General features: G+C 36.3%; 1 protein-coding gene across 1 annotated transcript in view; it reads left to right on the top strand.

Moving 5' to 3' along the window:
- ANKRD17 (ankyrin repeat domain 17) overlaps nucleotides 1–22,100 on the top strand; it is a 138,500-nt gene that overhangs the window by 66,288 nt on the left and 50,112 nt on the right. Inside the window, exons 11-18 of the mRNA XM_008067275.2 lie at nucleotides 167–254; nucleotides 2,068–2,195; nucleotides 2,447–2,590; nucleotides 3,011–3,113; nucleotides 4,557–5,309; nucleotides 9,697–9,845; nucleotides 20,754–20,865; nucleotides 21,020–21,165. Coding sequence (XP_008065466.2) covers nucleotides 167–254; nucleotides 2,068–2,195; nucleotides 2,447–2,590; nucleotides 3,011–3,113; nucleotides 4,557–5,309; nucleotides 9,697–9,845; nucleotides 20,754–20,865; nucleotides 21,020–21,165 — 1,623 coding nt within the window. The remainder of the gene's footprint in view (nucleotides 1–166; nucleotides 255–2,067; nucleotides 2,196–2,446; nucleotides 2,591–3,010; nucleotides 3,114–4,556; nucleotides 5,310–9,696; nucleotides 9,846–20,753; nucleotides 20,866–21,019; nucleotides 21,166–22,100) is intronic.

Raw genomic sequence — 22,100 nt, 5'->3', positions numbered from 1 at the left:
CAGCAGGCTGAGGCTGTGGTGGTCGTGAGCGTGCCACTGCACTCCAGCCTGGGTAACAGAGTAAAGACTCCAGCTCAGAAACAAAAAAAAAAGTTACCAATTTGAGGTATTTTAAATTTTCCTTTTGATTTTCATGAAAAAGAAGATTTCTGTATTTTTTCAACAGGAGCATGAATCTGAAGGTGGAAGAACTCCTTTAATGAAAGCTGCAAGAGCTGGACATGTTTGTACTGTTCAGTTCTTAATTAGTAAAGGTAGGTTTATGTAAAACTTTCTCCCCCCCCCAAAGGTGTCCACCTGTTCCCTCAGACATACAGAGGTTTATGTTTAAAGCGCATTGTTGGAGTTATCACATGGGACTGGTTGCTACTGTTGTTTCATGCATTAATAATTGATAAGTATCCTGCAAAGCACAAACCGGCTCCAGACTACAAAGAATTGTTATACCAAGAAGTGCCCTTGTTGAGAATCATGTCTATAAAGAAAAATTTATCTATATAAAAATTGAAAGTTTAGATAACTGAAAGTTTGTTACGTTTATCTAATATGGTATTATTTTGAAACCTAGATTTTTATGGTGTTTCTGCCATTGAAAAATTTGTAGAAAATACCTTTCCTACTACATACTTCCTTGGGCCTAAGTTTCCTTCTTCATAAAATATAGGGAGATGGTTATAAAGTACAAAAAATATTCACAATTGAAATGTGACAAATAAGGCAAAGTGCATGAGGATTTTCATTCATGATCAGTAATTCTAGTTTAAATACCAAAGACTTTAAGGACTAAGTAAAATAAAAGAGATCATACTATTACTTTAAGTTATTTCTTAGGTATTTATGACAAAAGTTCTAGTCGAAACAGTTTTTTATGCAGAGTTCATTATATTTTTAAGTATAGAAAATTAAAGGTTTTACTTTTGATTCTACCTTGCTAAAAGACTGTGTACACCATATGCAATTTTAAAAGGCAATAAAATACCATTTTTTCTTATTAAGAATACTGAAGAGCCGGGCTCGGTGGCTCAGCCTGTAATCCCGCGCCTTTGGGAGGCTGAGGTGAGTGGATTGCCTGAGCCCGCGGGTTCGAGACCTGCCTGGGCAGCGAGACCTCATCTCTACAATTAAAAAAAAAAAAAAAAAAAAAAATCAGCTAGGCATGGTAGCGCATGCCTGTAATTCCGGCTACTTGAAAGACTGAGGCGGAAGGATCACCGGAGCCCAGCAGGTCGAGGCTGCGGTGGCCGGGAGCGGCCACTGCACTCCAGTCTGAGCGACAGAGTGAGACTCCAACTCAAAAAAAAAAAAAGAATACTGAAGAAATCCCCAAGTTTGTAATTATTTATAGGTAAAGAGAATTAGAAATAACTTATGATCAAATTATTTTAGGCACTTTGAACATTCACTAGTGATATATATTTATAAATCAGTATTCTCAAGAGTGGAATTATGTACATAATCACTGGCCCTCTCTTCTTTGATTAATTTTAATACATTTGATTCCAGTTTCTTTCTGCTGTTTTATTTCTGTTTCCCACATTATCTAGCACAGTAATCCAAATCAGGGGTAGATTCATACTTGAATATGGAGAGGAGAATGCACCTGTTTTTATTCTCAGATATTTTCTAGTGAAAAAAGATGGTTCTACTCTTACTTTCTATTTTATTTATTCTCTACATGTTTCGCCCATAGAGGGCAGTATGGTTTATTTTTATTGCTTTTCAGTCATCTTTTCTATTGTAGAACTTAAAATATAAATAAGATCTCATAGTTTGCTTTTTTAAAACTGATTACATTAGTATTCTTTCAGTGTCTTTTGGTGCATATTGAAATATTTATGGACCAAATTATATTTGTCTGAGATTTACTTTAGAGGAATTCAAGATCAGGGAGAATTAATGTGGATATATGTAAAATGAGATTGATTGTGTGTTTATATTTGAAGCTGGGTATTGGGAATGTGGGGTTTCATTATATTATTTTCTCTACTCTTTATGGTTTTAAAATTTATCATAATTTTAAGAAATATAATTTTCCTAACTTGATTTTCCATGCCTTGTCTGTTTTAGGAGCAAATGTGAATAGAACCACAGCTAATAATGACCACACTGTATTGTCCCTGGCTTGTGCAGGGGGTCATCTGGCAGTGGTGGAACTACTTTTGGCTCATGGGGCAGATCCTACTCACCGTTTGAAAGTATGTAACTCAAATATTTCGGGAAGCATTGTGAATTAATTCTTTACTCTTGAACATTACAACATAACCTCTACAGGTTCCATTTATAATGGCATTCTAAGTATAAATTTTCTTTTTTATTAGAGGAAAGTGTTCTTTGCTAAATCTATGGTTTCAATGTGTCTGGAATCTGTTGGCTTTATATTCCTAAATGATTGTATAAACTAACTTACTTTTTTCACTTTTTGTTCCTTCCATATTTACTGTATTAGGATGGCTCAACTATGTTGATAGAAGCAGCAAAAGGTGGCCATACGAGTGTTGTTTGCTATCTTTTGGACTATCCTAATAACTTGCTTTCAGCCCCTCCACCAGATGTCACTCAGTTAACCCCCCCATCCCACGATTTAAATAGGGTAAGATTCAAAATTAAAGCATTTTATTTTATAACTTCTTTATCCTAACCCTTTCACTCATAGTTTGAGTTTAAACTAAATTGGTTTTTTTTGTTATAATATATAGTTCTCTTTATTAATATGTACTTGGTAATAATTAGTGAGCATCTAGTGTAACATTTAGATTCTAGATTGATAGGATTTTGCTTTACTTTCTTAAGTCAGAATAACAACTTGAATTCAAAGCCCACTAAAAAGTCACGGAAAATAGTTAGATACCAACATAAAGTAGTTTGATTCTAACATTTTAAGCAGATATATCATTGCTTAAGATTGTATACTAAAATATTTTGAATAAGCCTCTAACATATTCTTCATTTAAAGCATAATGTCTAATGGATTGTGTAGGACACTAATAATAAATTAGTATCTTTGTCTTAGGCTCCTCGTGTACCGGTTCAAGCACTGCCCATGGTTGTTCCACCTCAGGAGCCTGACAAACCACCTGCCAATGTTGCCACCACTCTTCCCATCAGGAATAAAGGTCAGTTATATTTTAAGGACTGTTTCTTACTTGGTGTCCAGGTAAAAATGAAATTACAAAAAATTTAGTCATTTCTACAAAAAGAAATTTTACTGAGTTGGTATAATTAAAAATATTTTAATAATGAGAAAATCATATTGTTGGAAGAGGAGATAGTTAATAGCAACAATTTCTGCTAGAATTTGAAGTATTAGCAGGAGAAATGCAGATGCTCATCTTTGATGCATTTCTTATTCATGATTTCCTTTAATAACTAGTAATTTTTATTATGTAAAATGTTAAACTGGGTATAGTTGGGTGATATTTTTGTAAATTATTTAAATCTCTAGTGATATAAGGCATAAGATTAACAGGATGGATCACATATTAAAATTTATTTTAGTATAGCTGGTTTAATATACATTTTATATGTGGGCTACCTTTTCTCAATCAATAATTCCAAGTTACTTCATATATGCTTGTTTATTTCTCTAGAATTCTGAGGTCCATATTTAACTTGTGGATGTTACACCATGCATGTTCTTAAGTTATGTCCCCAAACATTGCACCTACCAGTTTGACTCAGTTTTCCTTTTTCAAGTTTTACCTGAAGAACCAATGCAGTTTTTATTTTTTGTTTTTTGGCTACCTATATTCTTTTACCAACAAGTATTTCCACCAGCTCTTTTCAATCAGTACTACCAGCCTAGAGCCTTGGCACCTTTTTCAATTGGTATAGCAAACAATTGATTGCTCTACCTATGGCCAGATCTGTCTATTCACCTGGTTGTCAGAAGATACAGTGGATGGCATTGTCCAGCATCTTTTCTTCCAGGGAAACTGAATCCCAGTTCTCTACTGGCCAGGTAGCTGTGTGAATATGTGAATTTATATCTTGCCTATGTCAGTCTTGAAGATGGTAGGCCCCAACAAAGACATATATTTTAGTGGGATTTTAATTTCTTGGTACTTCTCAGTGGTTTCGGTATTCTTTGTGTGTATGTGTGTGTGTTTAAAAGGCACAGACTATTAAATGTGGAAAAACCTTGACTTAGAGGTCTAAGTTTTCCCTACACCCTAATAATTTAGCATTATTGTTCTGTTCTTATGATGAATTTTTACATCTTTATGACCATATGAAATATCTACACATAGTTTTAGATTTTACTTGAATTGCACCAGTTAGGTATCACAAACCTGCATCCCTCTTATTGTCTAATTTTAACCGTGTGATATTTTTTAAAATTCTGAAATTAATTTCCAAAGATTATGCACATAAAATACATACATTTTATATTTGTGAAAAAGAAGGTGGATTTGTTTTTAACTTTTTAACAGTGCATTTTCGCCTTCTCTGGATATGATAACTTGGTGCATAACTGTTGGCACTAAACCTCCCAACAGTAACTCTGTAATGAGGATGCCATTCATGTGCACTTCTGAGGGGGTTTCTTTTTCACACAGCTGCTTCTAAACAAAAGTCCAGCAGCCATTTGCCAGCAAACAGCCAGGATGTACAGGGTTACATCACCAATCAGTCTCCAGAGAGCATTGTAGAAGAGGCTCAGGGAAAGTTAACAGAACTGGAACAGAGGATAAAAGAAGCCATAGAAAAGAATGCACAGCTGCAGTCCTTGGAACTGGCTCATGCTGACCAACTTACCAAGGAGAAGATCGAGGAGCTGAACAAAACGAGGGAGGAACAAATTCAGAAGAAACAAAAGATTTTGGAGGAACTACAGAAAGTAGAGCGAGAGTTACAACTGAAAACTCAGCAGCAGCTAAAAAAGCAGTATCTAGAGGTTAAAGCTCAAAGAATTCAACTTCAGCAGCAACAGCAACAATCTTGCCAACACCTGGGATTGCTAACTCCTGTTGGGGTTGGAGAACAGCTTTCTGAGGGAGACTATGCACGATTACAGCAAGTGGATCCAGTTTTGCTTAAAGATGAACCCCAGCAGACTGCTGCTCAGATGGGTTTTGCACCAATCCAGCCTCTGGCGATGCCTCAAGCTTTGCCTCTGGCGGCAGGTCCCTTGCCTCCGGGGTCCATCGCAAATCTTACAGAACTGCAAGGAGTAATAGTTGGACAGCCAGTACTGGGCCAAGCACAGTTGGCAGGGCTGGGGCAAGGAATTCTGACAGAAACACAACAAGGGTTAATGGTAGCCAGCCCTGCTCAGACCCTCAATGACACGCTGGATGACATCATGGCAGGTGGGTTTATATTGTTATGAGCAGGTATCAAATATGATTTGCTTAAGGAGAGTAAGAGTGTGCCAGAATTTTTTGCCATTACCCAACTTGAGAACTATTTTTGGACTCTTGACCAGTGTCTCTCTTTAGAAATATTAGTTCAGTCTCAGAGGTTCTCAGACGGATACAGGTCGAATGAAAGATTAGCACATTCAATGTGACTGAAGCTTTCTGGCTTAGCTTGGTAGCCTGGGAATCTAGATTTTTTGGTAGTGGGATTGGAGTTTGATTTTTGGTTTTGTTTTTATTTTTTCCCTTTAAGTTCAGAATATTAAGATTGAATTTTGGCATTTTGCTTCTGTATTCACACAGATAATGGAAAATTGATAGAATTGAAGTATAAAAGTAGTAGGACACATCAGGAAGTTTATTTATAAACAGAAATACTTCATATCCTAATGGATCAGACTTCAAACCTGATGCTTATTTTTCAAAAAAAAATATCTTAAACACTTTTACAAAATTAATAAAGTACCAAACCAAGTAGGGTTTGATTGTACTGTACGCTAGTGATTCTGACCCCTGTGAATGGTAATTTGTAATCTCTTTCTATCATGGAAAGATGTGGTCCCTTGTATCATCAATAATATATTTTTAGGTGTATAGCCAGAAAGATTTTATCCTATTATACCTAGTTTCATTGGCAAGAAGAAATATTTTAGAAGGTTGTTTAAGTGCTTCTGGTTTTTTGTACTAATTTTTTGTGAGTTCTGTAATGAAATAGTGGAATGAGATTTTATAAGCCATTAAGAATGCTATAGTAAGGATAATTTGCACTATTAAAAAAACAGAAAAATTTGGAAAGGAAGGAAAGGGGAAGAACTAAAAGGGGGTAAACAGATGGATTTTACTAATTTTCATCTGATCTCTTCCCCTTTTTTACCTATTTTTCTACAGGAGGTGATTGCCTTGCCTTTTTCTAATTTTAAAATTGGTTTAATAGCATTATACATTATAATGAGATTATACACAATTTAGGTTTCACCTTTTAAAAGGATAGTAGAAAACTAAATTGTTTGTGTAGCGTTTAGATAACTTTCAGATGCTAAGAAACCAGATGGTGAGACAGATTTTATATTTTAAAATTACTCTAGGTCATTGCCTTGCTATGCTAAACTATAGTCTGACCATGTGTTCTTTGAGCTATTGCCAGGCCATGTTTTCCTAAGCTTTGGCCCCCTTCCCTCCTCTCATTCTCTCTCATTTACTTTCTAAATAAACCATATTTTCTCATCTAAAAAAAAAATTACTCTAAAGTTTTCCAATCACCTCTGCTAATCTTAAAGGTGAAGTAAATACATTGGAAAAAATTCTAGTAATAATTAGTAAGTAGGAAGAATTATAAGACTTATGTTGATGAGTATAAATTTTTCTATGGATTTGCAAATCGCTAATCATCACTAGCTGGTTATAAAAGTTGGAAATATAATTACAAATTATTAAATATCTTTTGAAAATTGGAACACAGTAGTCAAAATCCCAAATTTGATACTATATCCATGACCATTAATTTAAATCATAATAGTGCTTTTTCAATTAATGTTGATCAACCAAAGGATGTATAGAGTTAAATATTAGTTAGCCACTTAAATGAAGAATGGGCATTCCATACTAATGGATACTGAAACAAATTTTATATGCTATGAGAGTTTACCTGATGTGCTTGGGCATAGTTGTCAACAATAATTTGCCAGTTGTATAATTGTTTTTTATCAGGATTACCCTAGGTTTATAAAGTTGCTTTTCTATTGATTCATATGCCAAACAAAAACAATACCATCTAGGTGTTCCCATATAAAAATTATTCAAATGCACCTAGCTTTTTAGGAAACATGAAAAATGCTTGTCACACTATAAAAATGTTTTACTTTTTTATTATGCTCATTTCTGTGGGGAAAGGAGAGATAGCCAAGAGGAAGAGCAGAATTAAAAACGTTCTCCTACCTACCTGCAACTCATCCTTGGTAACGTGCATGTGCACCTACACATTTACTCATGCGTTTACTTCTGTGGCCTCATTCTTTAAACTTCTTCTTTGGTAGGGTTTGTCCTTTCAGTTGACTAATGGTCACTCTCACTGATTTCTTTGGGATTTTTAATATATTACCACTTCATTAGGCTCAGAGTCTTCTTTCACTCTCTCTAGCATAGTCTTTGCTCTGTATTTCTTAGTCCCTGTTTATTAAACTTCTCTCATAAGATTTGGTCTTTTTTTTCTCTAGTACTCAGCTAGCCAAAATTGTCTGTCTTTCCTGTTCTTCATACTTGCAAAGCAAATCAGTTCCCTGTTTAACCTGTCTTAACACCTTGCCTTTGCTATGATCTTAAGTTCCCTTTTTCCTACTCGATGCTAAAACTTTTCTGAGCATGTGGTTCTCCTTTCTCTAATCCTAACCCTAAAATGAAGCCCCATATGTAAAGATTTTTACCAGAGTCCTTTAGGGTATTATTGCATGTTTACATTTGTTACTTTTAACTGTAGAGAATGGATGAAGATGGGCAGTTATTTAATTTTAGTCAGCCAGTTTCATAGGTACCCAAAGGAAATGAAATTAGAGAATTGATTTTTCCTATCTCCTTTTGGATGAGGTGATAAGAACAACCAATTTGCCTAAACAAAACAGTAAAGCTCTCTAATTGTAGTAGGTTTTTAAAAAGAAGTTATTCCAGTTGGAATGTGAATTATAATTTAGTCATTTAACAATAAAGCATACATTTTTTTTCACCTGCTTACTAACATGAAACAAAAATTAGTGATTTTGACAGACTGGTGTTCATCCTGTTTAAGCTATTTTTTGTATTTAGCATTTCCATTTGTGAAAATCCAATTAAGAGAGATATGCAATATATTTTAAGAGCTATAGATTTTATATTATTTTGAAACTTATTTATAGAAAATGTCATTTAAATTATCTCAATCTTTTTTCTTAACATACAAAACTATCAATATGGAGTAACAATATCAAGGTCACTAGATGATCAATTTAATATATTAGTACATGCCCTTTTCTATTGGTCTGGATCTCGAAGGATTCAAACAATGTTTTGTTTTGTTTTGCTTTGCTTTCTCTTTTGTTTTTCCTTTGGCTTAAGTGGACTTAAAAATGTATAATTATAGAATGTGTGTTGCTATAATGTATAGTATATGTTTGTGCCTGAACTAAGAATTTCATGTAAAATATATTTCTTAATTTACAATCATGTTTATAATTGTTATAAGATCAATTTCAGTTTTTATTCTTGGCAGGATCATAACCTCTTTTGCCTAGTTTCAGAACCAATTGTGAATCATGATTGTTTCTGTCTGATGTAGTTGATAACTACTTTGGTAACAGACATCTACATTGTTGTTGATCATTCAAAGATTAATTACCCATACTTTAATACTATAGCATTTTTAATGGGTATAGGAGAGATGATGTATACATGTCAGTTCCAGAAACGAGTCGATGAGGAGATACAATACCCTCAGCTGAATCTACAGTTTATCAGATGCCACTATCTTTGGAGTTTTCCCACCTCAAATACTGACCCAGTTAGCCCTTTCTTAAGTCGCATGTTTTGGTGACAGTAGCATCATAGCAAACCATGCTTAGAAGAGCTGGCAGTCCATATCTGAGACATGATCATGTATATACATTTATTTCTATAATCTTTAAATGTTGTCCTCATGAGTCAGTGTGATTGCTGGATTGATTGGTGAGCATTTTAATGGCCTTAGAAAAATTCTTCATGTCAGAAACTCTATTTGGGTGTAAAGATCAAATTTTTATATTTGGCTGTACTATCATATACAAGGCTCCAGTGCAGAATAGTATCTCCCTCTCTACAGTTAGTAAAAGTGCAGGTTGTGTTTTAAGTGATTGTGAATAGTGAGTTTTCCCCTCCCAAACAGTGATATTAAGTTTATTAGTTCTGGAATATGAAGTATGAAATTGTCAAGTTAAAAACTACATTGTCCCCATTCTGATCTTGACTGTTTTACTTTTTATTCCTTTACTAATTAAGAAGACATAATGGACAGCTTTCCATTTGCATTTATATTTAATTTTAACATATAAAAATATTTTTATTATCAGGGTTATTTTGAATTATGGTTTTATGACTACTTATAAGAGGGCAATTTGTTTTTCACCTGGATTATTATTTAGAAATTGAGTTAATCTCTATACATTATAATTTTAGACTCATTCAGTAAAAAATAACCAGGAAAATGAGTTATTAGTCTATGATAGTTTCCCTGTAGACATTTTGTTTTGAAAAGTCTTGAAGTATTTTCTAATAAATATTTGTTACTGTTACCTAACAGTGTTTCATCCTTATTAAGTGCAGTTATTTTGTTCAACAGCAGTCAGTGGAAGAGCATCTGCAATGTCAAACACTCCTACCCACAGTATCGCAGCTTCCATTTCCCAACCTCAGACTCCAACTCCAAGTCCTATCATCTCTCCTTCAGCCATGCTACCTATCTACCCTGCCATTGATATTGATGCACAGGTAAGCCCCAAATTTAAGAGAGATAGTTTTTCACTGGAATTATACCATAAGTAAAAACATTAATATTTAGTGATTTAAGCCATGTTAGACTGCTTTGTGTCTGGGTAAAGTCTTAAGCCACAGTTTAAATTAATTAAAATCTACATTTAAAAAAATAAAATACTAAATATAGATAATTACTGATAATTATGCGATGGTCTGATTTCCAAGGCCATCAGATAATCTTTTTTTTCAACTTTAGAAGAGGTTGTAAAAATAAATAACTTAATTAAGGTTAGTGCGTGTATTCTTCTAATAATAAATTAGAAGATAAACTTTAAAATATATACTGAATGACATGTAAAAGAAACAAGGTTCTAACATTTGTAGACTTGATTTTTTATATATTGTATATTCTTAATTGCATTTATATCATCGTTGAAAATTCTGATCTTGCTGATTGAAATATATAGTGAGTCAATGTGTCTGTATCTGTAAAAATTAGCTGTTATGAAATTCCAAGCATTTATCTCTTCAGATTATCTAGAGAAATAGTGTAGGGAAACAAAATGACATCATTTAAGTTAAGCTTTAGAATGTTTGAGAGGTATTAAGCATAGTTTGTTTTTGTTTCTGTTTTCTTTTTTATAATTAGTTTACTATAAAGTCCCAGAGCAAAGGTAAAGTTGAAAAGAATAGAGCGTACTTTGTCTTGAATAAAGGCTAAGAGATCTGGCTTAAGTTGCTGAAACGTTCAAGGATATATGGCCTTCTGGACTGAGAAATATTTGCAGTTTATTTAGTTTTTGTAGTTTTATTAACACCTGGGGTGAGGGAGCACACTATGAAACTTAGTTTTGTATTTGATAAATTATTGATAAGTCTGAATTTTAGGGGGAAGGGAGAGAGTGAGTTTGTGTGTATGTGAGGGAGAGAGTGTGTGTGTGTATTTTGTATAGACCAGTAAGGGGCATATACTGCTAACCTATTCAAAATAAAATAAAGTCTCCTTTTTATTAGAATACTTCTCTTTGTAATACTATAAAAAAGGAATTTCATTTCTCTTCTTATTTATTGTCCAGATGTCTCTTGTTTTATTTGTGCTAAATTGTCTTTTAAGCACTTAAAATTGCCAGGGACTATTTTTAAGGAATTGTTTCATCTAATCCCCATACTAGATATACGTAGCAACCCTTAATATGCATCTCTCTTATGAGGACACTGAAGCTCAGACATAGATGAAACATTTTGCTTAGTTACCTCATTTAGCTAAAAAGTGGTAGGTGAGTTTGGGAATCAAACTTAGTCTGACTTCAAAGACGCCACTCTTTTTTTTTTTTTTAAATAAAAGTATTTTCAAAAAAATAGGCACAAAAAAAGTTTGTCCAGCTGTGACGAGTTAAATTTGAAATTAATGTAGTGATGGCAAAATGATTGTACCTGGCTTTATCACTCAACTGTCACTGTATTATAAGTTAATTACTGAGAATTCACATATATTTTTTTTTAAATTACAAACATTTTTTAGAAACTTGTGTTTTAAGAATAGTAGGCATGCTTGTATAGAAAGATTTGGCTGTTGCTCTTTAAAAACCCTGTCTTTATCTAATCTCCACATCAAGGTTTTTCTTTTGTTGTGTTAATTCAACCTAAGTTAAACTAGTTTCTGTGGAATTTTACTAAAAATTCTTACATAGATATTAGAATGTTCCTGCTTTGAAAAAAACATACACAATAATATTTAGAAATAATTGTTTACCATTTTTCTCATTTTAGTACATTAAGTGCTCAAGATTCTTTTGTACTCAGTCCATCTAAGTTTTTGTTTTGATAATAAAATAAAAATCTCATGGGCTCTTCCATAATGAACATTTTGGTTTATGCCTGATAATACTGTGCATAACAGACAAGTGATATAATGGAAAAAAAAAAATACCAAGATTCATCTGTTTTGAAAGATAGACATTTTCTAATACTGAAACTTTACAAGTATGGACTTCTTTAACTTAATCTTTGTAATAACTCCATGAAGTAAGTACTATTATTATAATTTCTTATTTCACATTTAAGAAAATTGATACATAGACATACTAACTACCTTGCCAAACAGCTAACTAATGGTAGAACCAGCTTTTGATCAGGCACTCTGGCTCTAGAATCTATGCTCTTAGCCACTGCCCTATGCTATCTTGTTTTCTGTTGGTTGTTTTTTTTTTGAGTTGGAGTCTCCTCACTCAGTCGCCCAGACTGGAATGCAGTGGCCACTCCCGGCCACCGCAGCCTCGACCTGCTGGGCTCCGGCGATCCTTCCCCCTCAGCCTTCCAAGTAGCTGGAACTACAGGCACGCGCCACCACACCCGGCTAATTTTTTTGATTTTTATTGTAGAGATGAAGTCTCACCAAGTTGCCTAGGCGGGTCTCGAACCTGCAGGCTCAGGCAATTTACTCACTTCAGCCTCCCAAAGCACGGGATTACAGGCTGAGCCACCAAGCCCAGCCTCTGTTTTTAACTTTAGTGTGTGAACATCGAATTTGAATTTATTGACTTGGTAAATTAGATCACAGAAATGTGTCCACTGCCTAAATGATAAGGGATAATATGTTTTTTCTCTTTGCATATTTACATCAAAATGTAAAGAAGAACAAAAGAAATGCTAATTTTTTAAAACCTCAAGCCATAACTCCTTTTCAGTACTAATGATTCTGGAAAATGGTCATATCTTTAACTCCTTTAGTGGAACATTTTGGACTGCAACTAATGTTGTTAACAAAGATTAGCAGGAATCACATGTTTAATTTCTGGACATCGATGAATGCCAAAGAGTGCATTCTTTATAAGGGTCCTCAAACCTATGCTATACAACTAAAAATCACCTTTTATGTGCAAAGGTGTGCCACAGGCTGTCTAACTCTCAGAACAGTTCTGTTGGATCAAGTTTGGATATTTTCAAAACACTTAAAATTAATACTTAAAGGCCGGGCACGGTGGCTCATGCCTATACTCAGCACTTTGGGAGACCAAGGTGAGAGAATTGCCTGAGCCCACAGGTTCGAGACCAGCCTGGGCAACTTGGTGAGACCCCATCTCTACAATAAGTCAAAAAATTAGCCGGGTGTGGTGGCGTGTGCCTGTAGTTCCAGCTACTTGGAAAACTGAGGCAGAAGGATCGCCTGAGCCCAAGCAGGTCAAAGCTGCGGTGACCAGGAACATGCCACTGCCCTCCAGCCTGGCTGACAAAATGAGACTCCTACTCAAAAAAAAAAAAAAAAAAAAGATTAATACTTCATGCTGTGCTGAAAATCAGGGTCAATTAGGAAACATTAATAAATAATTGCTTCAAAGAATTATTTGGCTCTATTTCATTGTATTTTTTGGTAGCATAGTTCAGATCTTTATTTTTATTTTACTTGAGTGGTGTAGCCATACTTACTTCAGAGTACAGTATATGTGGAAATTAGGAGTCATGTAGAGAATTTTAAGAACCATAGGTTTTATATGAAACAATAAATCTGACTTGGTTAGCACTGAATTTTACTGAATTGAATATTTTGTTGTATTTTATTCTGAGAAATTTGATTGATTCCAGGAGTACTAAAAGTTCTGAGAAAGAACCCAATGTTTTGTTCATGAGTTGTAAAACTTGTCCCAGGCTGGACTCCGTGGTTCACACCTGTAGTCCCAGCACGTTAGGAGACTGAGACTGGGGATTGCTAGAGTCCAGGAGTTCTACTAGACCAGCCGGGGCAACATCGCAAGACCCCCTCTTTACAAAAAATATTAAAAAAATTAGTCAGTGATGGTGGCACACCCCTGTAGTCCTAGCTACTCAAGAGGCTGAGGTGGGAAAATTGTTTGAGCCCAGGAGTTCAAGATTGCAGTGAGCTATGACTATACCATTGCACTCCAGCCTGGGCGACAAAGTGAGACTTTGTATCTTAAAAAAAGACTGAAATTGTGAAGTATGTGAAATTATGTTTCACCTTTAACTGTATAAATATTATTTGGATTTTTTTTCTCTTCCTGTTGCTTTTGTGATATGGAAACAGTTTTATCACAGTAATTTCGCAGGAGAAATTAAGGAGGCCAGCAAAAATTAATTACCAATTATAATGCTACCATTAAAGTATTCTACTTTAAAATACATACATTTGGGTTGGGCATGGTGGCTCACACCTATAATCCCAGCAGTTTGGGAGGCCAAGATGAGAGGATTGCCTGAGCCCACAGGTTCGAGACCAGCCTGAGCAACTTGGCAAGACCTCCTCTCTGCAGTAAATCAAAAAATTAGCTGGTCGTGGTGGTGGATGCCTGTAGTTTCAGTTACTTGGAAGGCTGAGATGGAAGGATCACCTGAGCACAGCAGGTTGAGGCTGCGGTGGCCATGAGCGTGCCACTGCACTCCAGTCTTGATGACAGAGTGAGCCTTTGGCTCAAAAAAATAAACAAAACTAACAAAAAAACATACACTCGGCTAGGCTCATGCCTGTAATTCCAACACTTTGGGAGGCCAGCGTGAAAGGATTGCTTGATTCCAGGAGTTCAAGACCAGTCTAGGCAACCTAGCAAGACCTCATCTCTACAAAAATAAAAAAAAATTTAGCTAGGCATGGAGGCATGCCGCTGTAGTCCTAGCTACATGGGCGGCTGAGGCAGAAGGTTCACCTGCACCCAGGAGGTCTAGACTGTGGTGAGCCATGATCATGCCATTGCACTCCAGCCCGGGCAACAGAGTAAGACTGTGGCTCAAAAAAATAAATAAAAATGCATACATTCTATTTGTTTACATGAACTGGCTTTAGATAGGTTATTTATTTTACTGATTTGCCTCATGGATTAAATAACCTAAATTATTATCCTACTTTTTAAGCCTACTTGGTTAGAGAATGAGATGTTTGGGATTGTGAAGGTTATGAAGGTCTAAAAAAAATTCAACTCTTTAAGTTCTATTAGTTTTCAAAGTGATTGAATTACATTAAGAGTAATTGATAGACAGTTGTTTTTTATAGACAGTTTAGATATGCTTTTTTTACCTGCATTTCGGCTAATTAAAAGTCTTTTCCTTCAGTTTTGTCATCTATCTTATGATTTCTTGATTTTTCATTCTGTACTCCCATTACAAAATGAGAGTTGGTAACTTACAGAATATTTTTTATTAATATTAAGTATTTATTACATTAAGATTAAATATTAATCCTACTTTTTTTATAAACCAGAATTCATCATAACAACACCTGCTATGGTATGGATTTGTATATTTCATGATATCTTGGGCTACATGGTAATTTTCTTCAGGCTATATAAACCTGCATAAGCTCTTAACAAAACTCTGGGCATGTCTCCTTTTTTTTAATTTTGGAACTTTCTCTTAGATGTATGGCAAAGAATGTAACTACTTGAATAATGGAACTTTGTACAATACAATTTGAGTCAAAGGATCCTTACTTAATTTAATTAATTAATTTATTTTTTGAGTTGGAGTCTCATTCTGTCGCCCAGGCTGGAGTGCAGTACCTGCTCACGGCACTGCAGCCACAACCTGCTGGGCTCAGGTGATCCTTCTACCTCAGTCTTCCAAGTAGCTAAAACCACAGGCATGCACTACCATGCCTGGCTGACTTATTTATTTATTGTAGAGACGAGGTCTTGCCATGTTGCTCAGACTAGTCTCGAACCCCTGAACTCAGGTAATCCTCTCACCTCTGCCTCCCAAAGTGCTGGGATAACTGGCATGAGCCACCATGCCCAGCTAGGATCTTTTCTTTAAGCCGTACTTTGCTTTCAAGAATATCATCATGTGTATTGTTACAATTATCTCTTTGGTCAGCAATATTCAAGACACCTGTTTTTTTGTTTCCTTTCTCAGTCATGAGAAAGTAAATGTTAATGTTAACCCAAACTTTGTATCACTTAGTTTGTTTTCTCACATATTGCAAAGCAGGGTAATATTTCTTACTATTTGGGGATTGTTCAGGTATGTGTTTTGGGAGATGGAAGCCTCACTTCAGACTCTTCAAATTATTTCATTATTGGTTTAAACGATAACAATAAAATACTGGTTTTATTTCTCCTTAATGCAGAAACATAATGAAGCTACCCACTTTTAAACTTTAGTTCCACAAGGAATTTGACTAGTTCTCCTTCTTTAGCTTTTAAGTAATTGTTTTTGAAATCTCATAATACTTTGTTTATACTTCTTTCTTAGCTTGAACCCAAATTTGCCTTGTACAGAAATCAGTAAGCTCCTATTGAGCAGAGCCTATATTATCTCTGTCAATCCTAGAGTACTTAGCAGAGTGCTTTCATTATAAAATATTAATAAATGTCTGTTGAATTTGTTTTACAATATGAGAAAAAAACATTTTACTGATCCACTAACATTTTTCATGCTTATGTTTTTCAAATTTTGTGTATATCTCTTCATTTTCTATTTGAGATTGACACCGCTTTCCTAAATTGCAATTCAAAACACTGTAGGAATTTTAGAAGCTTTATAAACATCATGAAGATGACTCTTCTGCTGATTGCATATGCTCTAACATAAAATGGACATAAGACAGATACACTTAGCATTATATTTTGCCTCAATATACTGTGCCTTAGGGCCATTTTGTGGCACAGTGGGGAGAGCAGGGCTCTGTTATCAAGGTCTTCCTGGTTTGTTTAAAGTCCATCTCTACCACTTACCAGCTTGTGTAGCCATCAGAAGTTATTTTCTGGCCAGGTGTGATTCAGCCTGTAATTCCAGCACTTTGGGAGGCTGAGGTGAGAGGATTGCCTGAGCCTGGGGGTTCGAGACCAGCCTGGGCAACTTGGTGAGACCTCATCTCTACAATAAATTTTTTAAAAAACTAGCCAGGTGTGGTGGTGTGTGTCTATAGTTGCAGCTACTTGGAAGGCTGAGGCGGAAGGATTATCTAAGCCCAGCATGTTGAGGCTGTGGTGACCATGAGCGTGCCACTGCACTCCAGCCTGGGCAGCAAGAGACTAACTCAAAAAAGAAAAAAAAGAAGTTATTTCCCTGAGCCTTTGTCTCCTTTTCTCTGAAATCAGATGCAGTCATTCCTTCCTTGGAATCCTGAAATGAAGCTCGAATATTGAACACAATCAGAGTCATTACTCATAAGTTTCATGTCCTTCGTTGTTGTAGTTGGTGCGTCTCTCCCTTGTGGCCATCCCTGATCTCTGCGGTCAGTAGTTCTGCTCTCTGCCAGCCTCTTCTGCAGAGCAGCTTTTGCGGGCTCCCTCTTCATCACTGGCTAGTAGGCTTTTTCTTATTTCTTGACTCTACTGATTTTGCCTTTTGTCTTTTGTTTTTCATTTTTTTATAATGGAGTTTGGTTTTTAGAATTACTTACCTTATGGGAGAATATGCCTTTCCTTTTTTATATTTATTCTGTATGTTTTGTAAATATATAAATACGATAAATATACATTTTCATATATAATTCTTTGTTTATTAGTGATAGTGTTTGCATCTTTACAGCTATTGTCATTCATTCTACTTAACTGTCATTTATTGTTTTCTGAGCAAAGTGTCGTCACTTATAGGTGGAAAATACACACATGAGTAAGACATTTTCATTGCCTTCTAGGAGTTTATAGTCCACTGAGGGTGATAAACACATAAAGCAGATTGGTGATAAATGCTATAATAGAGGTGTATATGTGAAATTGAGGGAAGATGCTTAGAACAGTGCTGTCCAGTCGAAAAATAATGTAAGATTCATTTGTAATTAAAAAAAAAAAAAGTGAGAAGCCAGGCGTGATGAATCATGCCTATAATCCCAGCACTTTGGGAGGTGGAGGCAATCAGATCGCCTGAATCCAGGAGCTCAAGACCAGCCTGGGCAACTTGATGAGACCTCGTCTCTACAGTAAATCAAAAAATTAGCTGGACGTGGTGGTGCTCACCTGTGTTCCATCTACTTGGAAGGCTGAGGCAGAAGGATCACCTGAGCCTACCAGGTTGAGGCTGTGGCGGCCGTGAGGGTGCCATTGCACTCCAGCCTGTGTAACAGAGTGAGACTCTGACTAAAAAACAAAAGTAAAAAAGAAACAGATGGAATGAATTTGAAGGATTTATTTTATTTAACTTAATATTTTCATAATATCAGCTAGGCGTGGTGGCTCTAGCCTGTAATCCCAGCAGTTTGGGAGGCTAAGATAAGAGGATTGCCTGCCATGTTTGAAAACAGCCTGGGCAAGTTGGCGAGACCTCATTTCTACAATAAATCCAAAAATTAGCTGGGCATGGTAGCACATGCCTGTAGTTACGGCTACTTGGAAGGCCGAAGCGGAAGGGTCACCTGAGCCCAGCAGGTTGACGCTGGGATGGCTGAGCATGCCACTGCACTCCAGCCTGGGCGAAGGAGTGAGATTCCAACTCAAAAAAAAAATACTTAAAAAGAATTTTATATATATATATATTTATATATATATATACACACACATATATATCTCCATTATGTTGTTTCAACATGTAATCAGTACCCCCAAATTATTGCAATATTTTGTATTTTTATTTCATACTCTGAGTCTTTACAATTTGGTATGAGTATTACACTTATAGCTAGAGGGATCAGTCATTTTTGTCTTCTTGAGGCTTTCCTGGTTTTAATACCAAAAATTCCTCATCCCAGAACTGCAACCCGTTCCCAGGTTTCTCATTCTACTTACAAGTATATTTCAATTTGGACTTCATTCGAGATACTTAATTTGTTTTTAGATTTGATTGAATGCGCAGTTGAAAAGTAGATTCATTTACTCAAGTTGTTCAGACATCCTAAAAGTTTTCCAATAACTAGATTATTAGTTATTAAATTTATTATTATTATTATAATTATTTGAGTTGGCGCTGCACTCCATCGCCCAGACTGGAGTACAGTGGTACACATGCTCACAGCCACTCCAGTGTCAACCTGCTGGGCTCAAGCAATCCTTCCGCCTCAGCTTTTCAAGTAGCCGGAATCACAGACACGCACTACCATGCCTGACTAGTTTTCTGCTTTATTGTAGAGATGAGGTCTCACCGAGTTCTCCAGGCTATTCTCAAGACCATGGGCTCAGACATTCCTCTCATGTCGGAGTTACTAAATTTAAATTAGTTAAAATTAAATACATTTAAAAATTCAATTCCTCAGTCATACTAGCCATATTTCAAGTACCAGTAGTCACATGTTGCTAGTAGTTACCTTTTTGAATAGCACATGTTTACAGTACTAAAAGCGGGAGGAATTAGATAGTTCACTAGGTGAGCATTTAAACTATGGTAGAGTGTAACCACTGGTAAATCTAATGTTGGTCGTTGTCATTAACAGAAGTCAGCAAATTGCACATACATAGTGTCATGTCTCATTATAATAGTCTTTCTGTTTCAAAATGCTCCGTAATTTTTGATATTTTTTGTTCCTTTAGTTATTTTGGAGTTTTGTTCTCAAACACCGCTAAGTTACTTGGAAATGATTTTTTTTCTTTTCTTTTTTTTTTTCGAGTTGGAGTCTCACTTGGTTGCCCAGACTGGAGTGCAGTGGCCGCTCCCGGCCACCACAGCCTCAACCTGCTGGGCTCCGGCGATCCTTCTGCTTCAGCCTTCCGAGTAGCCAGAATTACAGGCATGTGCTACCACGCCTGGCTGATTTTTTTGATTTATTGTAGAGATGAGGTCTCGCTGCCCAGTCGGGTCTCGAACCCACGGCTCAGGCAATCCACTCACCTCAGCCTCCCAAAGGCGTGGGATTACAGGCTGAGCCACCGAGCCCGGCATGATTTTTTTTTCATTTCAAGGCTTCTCAGTTTGTTTAGTTGGATCCACAATAACTAATTTGGCCCTAGTATTGAGGATTCTATTTGATATGAGGTCTTTGTTTTGAGGTCTTTCTACTCTGGCTGCTGGGACCAAACTATTCCTGGCCCTGTGTGTTGAGCTCTGGGTGTTGTTCAGCCTGATTCTCTCTGGTTGATTTTCCCTGGCCTTGGATAATTTCCTCATGCCCATGTGCTGATCAGAACTCAACTGAAGACCTGAGGGGAACCTATGCAGTTCTCCAGGAGTACACGCTCTCTCTGCAGTGCTCTCCTCTTCAGTAATCTGTTCCATGAATTCTAGCCACCTTGACCTCTCCAAACTGTGTTGAGTTGGGGAGACTGCCAGGCTCTGTTTGGCTACCTATTACCATACTGCGACCTGAAAACTCTCCAGGCAGTAAGTTGGGTTAATCATTTCCATTCTCAGGGATCATTGATCTGCACTGCCTGTCTGAATACTATTGTTACAAAGAATGTTTTTCTTTTTTTTTTTCTTTTCAGTTATTTGAGATAGGAAAATAAATCTGGTTTATGTTATGCCATTAACAGCTGAAAATGAAAGTAAATCCACAGTATTTCTTTTAGTTGAGTAACTGAAAATAGCGTATGGTTGAAACTCATACTTCTTTTTCCTGGTGCTTGCTTTAAGAATTACCCATGAAATATATTACTTGTAGCCTTAAAAAGATTCACAGTTCAGCCGGGCTTGGTGGCTCAGCCTGTAATCCCGCACCTTTGGGAGGCTGAGGTGAGTGGATTGCCTGAGCCCACGGGTTCGAGATCCGCCTGGGCAGCGAGACCTCATCTCTACAATAAGTCAAAAAATCAGCCGGGCGTGGTAGTGCATGCCTGTAATGCCGGCTACTTGGAAGGCTGAGGTGGAAGGATCGCCGGAGCCCAGCAAGTCAAGGCTGCGGTGGCCGGGAGCAGCCACTGCACTCCAGTCTGGGCGACAGAGTGAGACTCCAAATCAAAAAAAAAAGATTCACAGTTCAACGACTAATAGAGAAAAAAATCAATAAGTCTTGCTATTCAAATGCTTGATTTGGTACATGTGTATCTTGATGTATTTGATAGCATCGTCTTGAAATTATTTAATAAACTTATCATCAATTTTTTATAGACTGAGAGTAATCATGACACTGCGCTAACGCTTGCCTGTGCTGGTGGCCATGAGGAACTGGTGCAAACACTGCTAGAGAGAGGCGCTAGTATTGAGCATCGAGACAAGAAAGGTAGGCCTGCTTCTATTTTATTTTTTGAATATGGTAAAAAGTTTTAATCATTTAGAAATATTATCTCTTAGCTTTATTTTATAGTTGCATACACTGGGAAACAGTATTGGGTGTGTTTTGCTTAGTATGTAGTGAGATTATTCTTTTTCTCCAGGTTTTACGCCACTCATCTTGGCTGCAACAGCTGGTCATGTTGGTGTTGTGGAAATATTGCTGGACAATGGTGCAGACATTGAAGCCCAGTCAGAAAGAACCAAGGACACACCACTGTCCTTGGCTTGCTCTGGGGGAAGACAGGAGGTAATGTTTCTCCTTAGTGTAATTTTTTCCCTCTGCTTAGTAAATGTGTACTTTAACTTACATGATTTTCTTTCTGTTAGATCAGTGGTTTGACATTTAGATTTACCATAGTAACTAAAACTATTGTCTGCCAGCAAAATGGCAAATATGTTGTTAGCATAAGCTGACAGAAAAATCGTACATTGTTTAGAATCCTGCTCATCTAAAAGTAGTACTGCCATAGAAATTCCTGTGTATTGCATTTAGGCCAGGAGGAAGACTAAGACATTCCATGTCAAACTAGTTAGCTTCTGGCGTATTCATTCATCTTTCCCTGCCCTAGAGTACATGGCATAAGAGGTACTCAAGCCTGGTATCTGTTGGTCTCTGTAAGATTGGTAGGGAATTAAGAATATTACATTTTTATTTGTTCTGAGAACTCTTGTCTTGCTTTTGATTTTCCCTACCCTTTCTCAACTTTCTGATAAGATTATGTGACCCTTTTCTTTCTAAAGAAGCTAGAACAGGTGTTGATTAGGTAGGCCCAGGAAAACATAGCTTTACACCTTGACACTCACTTGTGTATCTTGTGGCATTTAATAATTAGCTGGATAACCCAGATTTTGGTTTTTGTTTTGTTTTCAAATCCAGTTCTATGTATAGAGGACATGAGGCTTTCTAAGCCAGATGTCCTGTCTCCCTGGATTCATGACTTCTCAGTCAGGGAGTTATTGAGTCTCAGATTTAGGAAGTACCCTGGGTCATCTAGATCAGTTTCTTATCCAGCTTACAAGTCTTTTTTCTCTGTCTTTTCTTTTATAAAATTTTTCTATTTATGAAACCTAAATGTGTCTTTCCTATGTGTCCCCACTGTTCTTAATTATATTTTTGAACAAATAGAAATTTATACCTTCTACTGTTAGATATTTGAGTCTGTGTTCTCCAGTGTCACCTGG

The sequence above is a fragment of the Carlito syrichta genome, unplaced genomic scaffold, assembly GCF_000164805.1.
Source record: "Carlito syrichta isolate Samal-C Ts95f unplaced genomic scaffold, Tarsius_syrichta-2.0.1 Scaffold309465, whole genome shotgun sequence".
NCBI classification, from domain to species: domain Eukaryota; kingdom Metazoa; phylum Chordata; class Mammalia; order Primates; family Tarsiidae; genus Carlito; species Carlito syrichta.
This window is presented reverse-complemented; position numbering and strand designations above follow the sequence as displayed.